The 10,715-nt window shown below is 37.2% G+C and overlaps 1 protein-coding gene across 1 annotated transcript; it reads right to left on the reverse strand.

The window, feature by feature from the left end:
• Window positions 1–5,775: 5,775 nt before the first annotated feature.
• LOC126719744 (acylsugar acyltransferase 3-like) lies at window positions 5,776–7,060 on the reverse strand. Its single transcript, XM_050422268.1, has 2 exons — window positions 6,643–7,060; window positions 5,776–6,545 (listed from the first exon to the last, which is right to left on the reverse strand). The coding sequence occupies exons 1-2, from the start codon at window positions 7,058–7,060 to the stop codon at window positions 5,776–5,778; spliced, it is 1,188 nt and encodes a 395-aa protein (XP_050278225.1).
• Window positions 7,061–10,715: the final 3,655 nt, after the last annotated feature.

The raw sequence follows: 10,715 nt of genomic DNA on the forward strand, positions 1-10,715 counted from the left end.
AGCACAGACTGCTCCTCATACTGATAGAGTCGGCAGTGTACTTGAGCATATTCAGAAACGTGTTGATGAGCTTGTGGCACTTCTCTACTCCACAAACAACCATGTCCAAATGCGTCTCGAGACTATGGAGAATCAGCTAGATGATATTCAACGAAATTTGGACGAGAGCCTTTAGCTATTCGTGACAAAAAGGGGGAGAGCATTCAGTAAGGGGGAGAAAAGTTCAAAGGGAAGTGTGCATAGTGATAGGGGGAGTACACACATGCTTTTGTCATACTTTTGTTTTTAGTCTTATCCTCTAAACTTATGGTTTTAGGTTTATGTTTGTTGGGTACTTTTAGTGTTTTATGGTTTTGATACACTGTGTTTTGGTGTATAGCTGTTTCTAACTCTTAACTTATACTCTTGGTTTAATCTTTAATATATTTTGATGATGTTATTCAGGATGTTTTTTGTGTTTGTACCCATGTGCTTTTGTAAGCTTTTAGGGTTAATGTTTTATTCATAGTTTGTAGGCTTTATGGTATGTACCTTGCTTAATGCAGCCTTTATGCTATGTTGAAATCAGTACTTTAATCTAAATGTTCTGCATTTTGGTTTATGTACTGTCACTCTTGTGCCCTTGTAGGATTGTTCCTAGATGCATATGCCTTGTGTGTTATGCATTGGTTGAGTGTTGAGCATACAAGTGTCTTGCCTTGTGCTTGTTAACTTGTATGTCCTTATGTTCATTCCAAGTGTGAATGAGCACTGTGATCACTACCTTGTGGTGTTCACTTGGTTGATCAAGCCATGGTTTGTTTATTAACTCCATCTTTGCTTGATCACATATTGCCTGTTTCATATGCATTTATAATTTTCTGCTTACAATGATCATGGTGTATTGTTGTGTTTCAGGAGTATTATGTTCATATGATTCAAGTGCTTCACAGCTTCTAGAGTTAGGTGTGAGTGAGTTTTGTTCAACTGTTCCCAACTCACATGTTAAGTCTAGAGTCTGTTTTAGGGTTTTGTCACGGAATAGCCAAAGGGGGAGATTGTAAGGTTGAATTTATTCAACCATCTAATTGGCTTTATTCCGTGCCAAATTTGCTTGTAATTCAGCATTTAGTAACCCTGTATTTAGGTGGGTTTGTTGTAAGGGTAGTGAGTGAGATAGAGTGAAGATTGCTCAAGAGTGTGCAAGAAAACAGAGACTCGCGGCTGGGACTCGCGGGTGACTCGCGGCTGCAAGCCGCCAGAAGCAGCACACGTGCCAAGCATGCTGGAAGATGAACAGTCATGCTAGCTGGAGCACTACAGGACAAAACAGGACAACTGGCCATACGGTTAACTCGCGACTGGATCTCGCGACTTAGTCAAGCCGCGAGGTCAAGCCGCGAGCAACCCCTGTTTTGTAAAACCTGACGTTTCACATTCCTCTCCCACTCCAGTATAAATACCCCTTTTACCCACGATTGGAAGAGAGCTTCCAGAGAGAATTTTGAGAGAGAAACCCTAAAGAAAAACCAGATTGCTTCACCCACAATCTCTACCTTAGAGTCTCTTCAAATTCCTCAACTCTCTTCCTCTCCATTGTCAAATCCTTGAGAGGCATTATACCAAACCTGGTTCTCACCATCATCTTCACTGTGAGACAGTTGTTTGGATTTCTGGGAAGCAGTTAGGAAGGAACCAATCTTCATTGGTTGATGCTACGGTCTAGTAGCGGAATCCGGGAAGCTAGAAAAGAAAAAGGTTTGGCGCAACCTCGTTGGAGCAAGAAGCTTGGAGGGCTTAGGTGCACTGGGTAGATTAGGCTTGGAGGGTCTATTGCTGTCCTTGTATCCCAATTGTATTTTCTAGTGGATTGATTACCGCTTGGAGGGCGGCGGAGAGGTTTTTCGCCGAGGACTTCGGTTTCCTCTTCGATAACACATCGCGTGTTGTCTTTGTGTTTGCATCTTCCTTCCTCTCTATATTTGCCTTTTTATTATCTGCTGTGGTTTTATTTTGTTATGGCTTAGATAGTTTTTAACCAATTTCATATTATAGCATGTGTTAAGTTTCCGCACACTAGTTGTTTGACATATTGCTTGAATTTGTTAAGTTGTAATTTGGGGGTCTAAACGTTCAAAGGTGTTTTGTACACGTTTTTGAACTTTCACATACATATAAACACATAAATATCACTTCCAATACTCATAAATCACATGAGTATCATCATTAAAGCTTAGATAAAAATAACTCAAGCAAAAGTGTAAAACCAACCAAAAAGATTAGAAACTTTTACCTTAAATAAAAGAGATGAAGATGCTTAGAGGTTCCTAAGGATTTTTTGGTGACCTTGCCAGAAAAAGATTGTGGAAATGGTGGTGTGGAATGTACCGGTGGAAGAGGATGAGAGAGTGAAAGAGGAGTGTTGTGTGAAAAGAAAAATAAAAGAGAGCAAAGTGAGAGGTAGAGAGATGGCCGGCCAAAGTGTGAGGGAGATATTTTGTAAGGATGTGTGGTGGGGAACAAATGGGTAGGTGGGGCACGTGTGACCATAAAGTTTGATCTTTTATTTTTTATTTTTTTTATTTTATTATTTAACTTTGACTGGGACGTTACACCTATCCAGCCCTTCACATACCATAACACCTCACATAATCTGCCTACACCACATGAGTTTATTGCCAACAAAACCCAGGTCAGCAAAACCCGATTCATAAATGACGTCTCGAACGTATTGCTTTTGCTTGAAAGGTCTCAACCTATATCCCAGTTTCTCATGAGATTTAGTGATTTCATTAAAATCTCCTGCACAGAGAGAAGGGAGATCAAAACAAGAATTTAAATCTCTTAAGAAATTCCACGAATCCATATACTTGTAAGTTTCAGGCTCGCCATAGAACTCTGTGAATCTCCAAGCATTTTCTTTACCTCGGTTTACAACAGCATCTATATGGTGCATCGAGGAAGTCAACACTGAAACATTTGCATCATCTTTCCACAAAAGAACCAATCCTCCCCCATGGGTCTCTCTAGAAACACAGTGGTTTTTTTTTTTTTTTTTTTTTTTTTTTTTTTAACTTCAATTTTTTCAACACACCTGGTAGCCTAGCTTCATCCAGCCATGTTTCAGCTATAAACACAACTGCAGGATCTTGTGCCTAAATCAAATCACTAACCTCTTAAATTTTCTGTAGGTTCCCAAGCACATGACAATTCCAAAATAAATTACTCATTGATCCTGGCAGGCTGAGAAACAGCCTCTGCCAATAAATTGAGATTTTCCTTATCATCTTGAGAAACCCACCTTTTCTTGTTTGGTAACTCAACATAATTCTAAACTGACGCAGAAAAACATTTTGTGCCCGAGATAAAAATTCCAGAAACAACCCCTTGATTCTCTGAGGACACCACCTTCTTTAACTTATTTGTATGGGCTTGAGACTTTAGAATTTTTACCTTCCTCCAGTTTGAGATATCGGTTAAGACCACAAGAGAAGTTTGTAAGTCAGAAGGAGTTGTAGGGAGCCCATCATAACTTTTTCCAATTGTAAGGGTAAGTGGCATGTGATTGTCATTAGTGGCATGTGCTACAGAGTCCTTATTTGGAACATCGACATCTTTAAGATCAAATTTCCTTAATTCTTTATTAATCTCATTAATTTGATTATCAACCAGATCTCCCAAATCCCTGTGGAATTCTTGCTTATTTGAAACCGGAGGTGAATTTCCATTTTGAGGAGTTGAATCATTCGAAAAAGGAAGGAGAGAAAATATTCCCCTTGATGGGTGAATTTTCTAGATTTATTAGCTAAGTTAATGAGGATTCTAAAATGGGCTTGGCCACCATAGGAGATGCTTTCCCAAAGAAAACCAATAACCTCGACAATCTAGCTGCTATCTTCTTCTCATAGAATCTTGGTACATGGACCATTGACTTTTTCAAGGGACCAAAGGGGGAGCACAAAGCCATGACCCAAATTGTTGATTCTCCACGGAAAGAGTACCTTTGTTGTTAAGCCACAAATCACAGTCCTTATCAGCATGAGTAAGACATCCACACCAATAACACAGGTTTGGCATTCTTTCATACTTAAAAGAAACCCAATCTTCACCACCATCATCAAAAGAGAGAACTCACCCATGACTTAAAGGTTTTTGAAGGTCAATGGTGACTCGAACCCTCAAAAATTCCCCTCCATCTTCAATCAAGGATTCAAGAGTAACCATTGACTCGATCCTTGAACAAATCCCTTCAGCCACCTTTCTATTCATAAATCTAATAGGGATGTTATGGACTTGCACCCAAAAAGGAACTAGATCAAAGTTAAGGTCTTTAATATGTCGAACCCTATCATATCGTTGGAGTGCTACCAAATGTCTGTCAAAACGCCAAGATTCACTTATGAGGACTCTATCTGTTTCAAGCTTATAATTATCAAAAGCAAAGAGGATATAACATGATTACCTGCATCCTTAATCTTAAAACATTCTTGGACTACCACAGTTGAGTAAAGGTCAGAATTTGCTTAGTGTAGAACTTTGTAGCGAGAATAAACTCATTTGATCCTAGGTCATTATGGAAAACTAGACAGAAAAGAAAAATGTATTTCCCAAACCCCTGAAAAAAAAAAAAAAAAAAAAAAAAAAAAAAAAAAAGAAAAACCACTAGCCCAATAGATAAACAGTGTTTGTCTTAAGGGAACAAAAAGCCTTCAAGAGGAAGGGACTAGAAATTCTACAACCTAGGAGAAATGACTAACACCACTTTTCACTAGTGACAAAGAAAATAGTGTAAAAGTAGATAATCTGATGTGGGGGTATTTTGAAAAGTGAGTATGTAAAATAGAAAAAAATGTTTTTATGATAAAATAGACATAAATTTTTACACGAACTAATGCGAATGCTCTTAAAGCATAAGCCTAATATACTTTTTATTATGTTATAGTCTTATATATAATTTTTATTATTTTTTATATATTCTTTTTTCTTAAAAAGTCTTGTATATATAGTTTTAAATTTATTATTATTTTAAATTTTAAATTTTCCTTAAGATTACTTTTAGATATTTTTTTCAAAAATGTCATTATAGTTATTTAATTTTAAAATAAAAAATAAATGAGAATTACGTCCAAAATTATTTAAGTGTCTATTTGGGGATAATTTATTTAACTGAAATTGAAAATTTTTTGCTAAAAGTACTATAAATTAAGCTAAAAAGTAGCTGAAATAGTATAGTAAGACCCATGAATAATATTAAAAAGTGCAATAGAACCCATGAATTATAGTAAAAATAAGTTAAATAGTTAAAAAAGCTACATTTTTAAGCCAATGGCAAACGCACACTAATTATACCTAAAAAAAATATTAATTAATTAAATAATTTCCGTATCTCCTATGTACTGTATTCTAAGCTTTTTTTTTTTTTTTAAAATGCTATATCCTCGTAACTGTACCTGTATCGTACCAATACCCGTATATGTACTTGTGCATCATAGCTTGTAGCCCTTTCTGATTAAGGAGGTGAATTAAGAACTTTTGGTCAAGGATTCCCATCTTGGTTAGGGGAAATTTGATCAATTTATAGGTCAAGATTTGACTTTTGACTTCACTAATTCAGCAATTAGGGGACAAGTTTCTGATATGTAAACACACTGCTAATTCTCAATATCCATAATCCAAAAGAGAGTTACATAGTTATTACGACAAATAATTCAGATTCACTTAGCAAAAATTAACTTATTTTCCATCATTGAAAAGATTTAACCAAATCAAATTACAATCAACTAACTGAAGGAGGCTTCAAATCAGTGCCAAAGCACACGGATTAAAAGAGGCATATCCAAGAAGCTCTGCATCACGCTCAAATACAGCCATGTCTTCGTCTTCCAAATTGACAAATACTTCAATTCCATCCCCATTTCTTGTATGCATCATAAAGATAACACCCTTTTGCACATGACTAGCAGTAGTCACCCATATTGGCTTTCCCCACCCAAAATCCGCTTCATAAAATGGGAACCTACACCAACTGCTACTAATATATACAACTTGATTACCACCAATGAATAATTTACTTAACTCTTTCCAAAACTCTTTAATGGTTAAGAACCATTCTTCCCCCCTAAACTTTCTCACGTAACTGTTGCAAAATCGTGCCATGCTTTCTTTCATTTGACCCACCAAACCATGCAACTCTATATCACTCTCCCCCTCCATTGTTGATACTGCAAAAAGGGAAGCCGCGTTTCCCATAGTATTTTCTGGCAAAGGTGGTTCCGTCCTTTTACGCATGTTAACTGGTAGGAGTAAAAGGGTTGGTTTTGCGGAACCAGAAGTTGATCTAGATGCAGAAATTGCACATTTATATATAAGTGCAGTCACAACTTCAACAAGTGTGGGATTTTTCACTTTGTCACCCACTATGGCCTTGAGGGCAGCTGTCTTAGAGGCATCAAAGACAAACCTTTTGGCGAAACTGTTTCCTACTTTAGGAGCAACTTCGGGCATAATTGTTAGGTCACCTCGTGGGAACATAGAAGCCAAGTTGAACTCAGGAGATAATTCTCCATCTGGGTTACGACTCATAGTGGGCCCAATCATTGATGAACGTGACCATAGTGGCTGCGTCTCCAATGATGTGTGACATGCACACACCAATAGCCATACCTCCACAGTCAAAGTAGCTTATCTGAATAGCCACTATGCTGCTCGAGTTCGAATCTTTCCGCAGAAAATCATCTGGTAATAACAAGTTTAGCGTCTCAGCACTTGGGTTCTCGAGGATCTCCGATAGCATACATTTGACTCGAGCTTCTAAAAACACCACTCCTTCATCGTTACTGTCAACAAAAGCTCTATCTCTGTTTCTACCAGAAAATGGGTAGTATCGAGAAAGAGTTTTAGATAGGGAATTCTTAAGCTGACCCGATTTATCAGAGCCACACTTGGGGTAGAGATAAACAAGTGGTACATAATTGCGAGAAGAGAACTGATCAAAAAAGGAGAGGCTGTGAGTTCTGAGGTGAGGTGGGGTTGGAGAGGAGGGTTTGATGGTTTCCCTTGATATAATTTTAGGCTGCATCATTTTCAGACCTTTTTTTTTTGTCTACGCTAATGTGCAAATCTTATCAACTGAAAATTGAATGAGAATTTAATCCTGTTCGAGATGACCAATATCCTGAATGGGGAAGAGAAAAAGAGAAATCTGCCATTCTTAAATAGATAAAAGCAGAAGCTAATTTGTCACAACTTAAATTCGAAACGCTAATCTGTCATCATATCTTCTGTTGCTGCAATTTTGGTAATTTCAAACTTCTGTTGGCCTCATCTTCTGCTTGCTGTCTGTGTCCGAATCAAACTTCTGTTGGCCTTATCTTTTGTTCAACTCTTATAGCGGGATACAACAACCCAGCAACTTTCGCTGATTATCCTTACAAGCCTACACATCTTATAAGATTTGAAACACTCGAATAATATTTTCTTTTACCCAAAAAAATTTAATATATGAATTTTTTTTTAATTTTTTATTATTATAAAGTAGGAAGAAGAAGTAGAGAAGATAAAGCCAAGCTTTCTTTCTAAACTTATTTATTTATTCTCCCTTCATTGGCCGAATATGAAGGCCTCTAAATAGGCTAAGCAACCAACCATTTTAAATTCATTTTTATTGTCATAATGATAATAAATCATAGTCAAAAAATACTCTATACTGATAAAATAATATGCCAAAATTGTATATTCGATGTTTTGGCTTCCCATTAATTGAAATAACAAACATTTTTATATAACTATAATTTTCATATTAAAAAAAAAAAAAACCGTTAGACAATCACGGCAAAAAGTTTTTATTAGGAAATGTGTTTCCCTCTTAAGATTTAACAATGTGACTACTTAACTAAAATATATACTTTCATCTCATGAGAAAAAATCCACATAACAGAATTTTAAGAGAGAAACCTAAGGAATAACACCTAAGTACTATATCTAAGTCTTGCCCTATTTGAATTTAGGATAAATTATAAATTTGATCCCTATCTTTTACATCAAATGTCAATTTGGTTCTTAACCTTTTAATGTCGTGTTAATTTGATTCCTACCGTTATTTCTTTAATGGAAAAATCTAATGTGTCAAATAGAATAATAAAAAATAAATTCTTATGCCACATCAAATGCCAATTATGCTACCATGTTAGAATTAAAATAAATAAAAAATAAATAAAAAAACCCAAATTGTGTGTTCCACAGTTCCCACGAGAGTTCAAGTTTGAAGAAGATTTTAAAATCCCTCTCTCCCAAATTGCATCTCCCTCTCATATTAACCTGCACCCACTTCTTCCTTATCCTACGCATCCCACCCTGTCTTTCTTGTAAATGATGAGAAGCAACCCAACAATCTGGAAACCTAAAAGGGGAAGAAGACGAAGAGGACAAGGGTGAGAGTAAATCTGTAAAATCAAAAAACAATCTTGATCAAACCATTTGTTTGTGTGGTTGATGGAGGTTCTAGTTCTATTAGGTGGTCCCACGTTTAGCATCGAGTTGTCGTCTTTACCACCAACAAAGTACGGTATCGTTTCATCAGCTGCTATAAAATGATGTGGATGTGATCCTAAATGACGTCGAGCAGGGTTTGGGATTCGTGTACTCATGAAGGCTCCGGTGGAAGAAGATGAGGAATCGTTTGAGGGTTCATCTTTAATCGGAGCCCCGATGATAGCAAAGAAGAAGAAAACGATGACTTTTTGTCAACAGAGGTTTAGAGCAATTTCAAGGACTTGGTTCTGTGTCTTCTTTGGAAGACTCTCTTCCCATCAAGCAATTATTTCATTTCTATCCTACGAAAGTTTTACTTTTTCTTTATGAAAAAGTGATGATTTTTTAACAAGTTGTAATTTGGCCGGGTTTGGTATTTGGTACACAGGAGGGGATTATTGAATCACTTTACTAGGAAATCAAAGTCGTTTGCTAATTTATCAGAAGTGGAAGTGGGTACAGTGAAGGATTTGGAGAAGCAAGATAACCCATTTAACAACAGGATTTGGATGGAAAATTCTAAAACAAATTTTTGTTTTGTTTTGTTTCCAAAGCAAAATGTTTTAGTTTATTATCTCATAGGTGTTGATTACTAGTCCATTGTTTATTACGTAATGCAATATTCTACAAAGCTAGTGAGTGAGGATGAGGGAGAAGAGAGGCAGATGTAATTTGCAAAGCAAGTGAGGATGAGGGAGAAGATAGAATGTTCTCATGGGAACACAAAATTTGATTTTTTATTTATTTAAATCTTATGTGGCATGAAAAATTATTTTTTATTATTCCATTTGATATATTAGATTTTTCCATCTAAGGGATAACGGCAGAGACCGAATTAACATAACATTGAAATGTTAGAGACTAAATTGATACAATTGAAATGTTAGAGACTAAATTGAAATATGATGTAAAAGATAAAGACCAATATGATGTAAGTGCTGTTGTCTCTAAAACTGTTTTGGATTTTTTGAATTTGGGTGTTACCCCCCTGAACTTCAATGAAACCCATATAGTTTTAATTCCAAAAGTGAAAGAACCCAAACTTGTGACTGAATATCATCCTATAAGTTTGTGTAATGTAGTTTACAAAATTGCCTCCAAGACTATTGCAAACAGGCTGAAACAGGTGCTGCCTAATCTGGTTTGCGAGAATCAGAGTGCTTTTGTGGCAAAACGGCTCATTACAGACAATGTGTTGGTAGCCTCGGAAACTATGTTCCACATCAGCCAAAAAAGGAAAGGCAAGGAAGGGGAAATGACCTTGAAACTCGACATGAGCAAAGCCTACGACAGGGTTGAATGGAGATGTCTGGAGCAGATCATGCGAAAGATGGGTTTTGCAGAGAGGTGGATCGGTCTGATACTGAGATGCATCAGTACTGTTACCTATGTTGTCCGCATTAATGGTGTACCGACAGGGCGGATAATACCATCAAGAGGATTGAGGCAGGGGGATCCACTATCACCCTACCTCTTCCTATTGTGTGCAGAAGGTTTGTCGGCAATGCTTCACCAAGCCGTGCAAAATAAACAACTGCGAGGTGTGTCAGCATGTAGAAGGGGACCGCGAGTTTCGCATCTTTTTTTCGCAGATGACAGCCTCATTTTTGGCCGAGCAACGGTGGTGGAAAGTACTGAGATCCTAAGGATTTTGAAGGTGTATGAAGAATCTTCAGGTCAACAGTTGAACAAGGAAAAAACAGCCCTATACTTCAGCTGAAACATTGCCATGGAGGACCAGGAAGCTATTAAAAATTTGCTTGGTGCCCAAGTGATTAGACAACATGAAACTTATCTTGGCCTGCCTTCCCTAATCGGCACACTTTTGCACAGTTAAAAGCGAAAGTGGCCAAGAAATTGGCTGGGTGGAAAAAAAAGTTGCTCTCGACGGCTGGAAAAGAAGTTCTCATTAAGGCAGTGGCTCAAGCTATCCTGACTTACACAATGAGCTGCTTCAAACTCCCTAATACTCTCTGTGATGAACTTACTAGTATGGTAAGTCAATTCTGGTGGGGGCAGAAAAAGGAGAAGAAATGGGTTGCGTGGATGAGCTGGGAAAAGTTGTGACAGCCAAAAGAGAAAGGGGGCATGGGTTTTCGGGATTTGAAGGGTTTTAACAAAGCACTCCTAGCCAAGCAAGGGTGGAGACTCCAGACAAATCCTCACTCCCTGTTTACTCGGGTGTTTAAAGCCAAGTATTTCCCAGA

The sequence above is a fragment of the Quercus robur genome, chromosome 3, assembly GCF_932294415.1.
Source record: "Quercus robur chromosome 3, dhQueRobu3.1, whole genome shotgun sequence".
Taxonomy (NCBI): Eukaryota; Viridiplantae; Streptophyta; class Magnoliopsida; order Fagales; family Fagaceae; genus Quercus; species Quercus robur.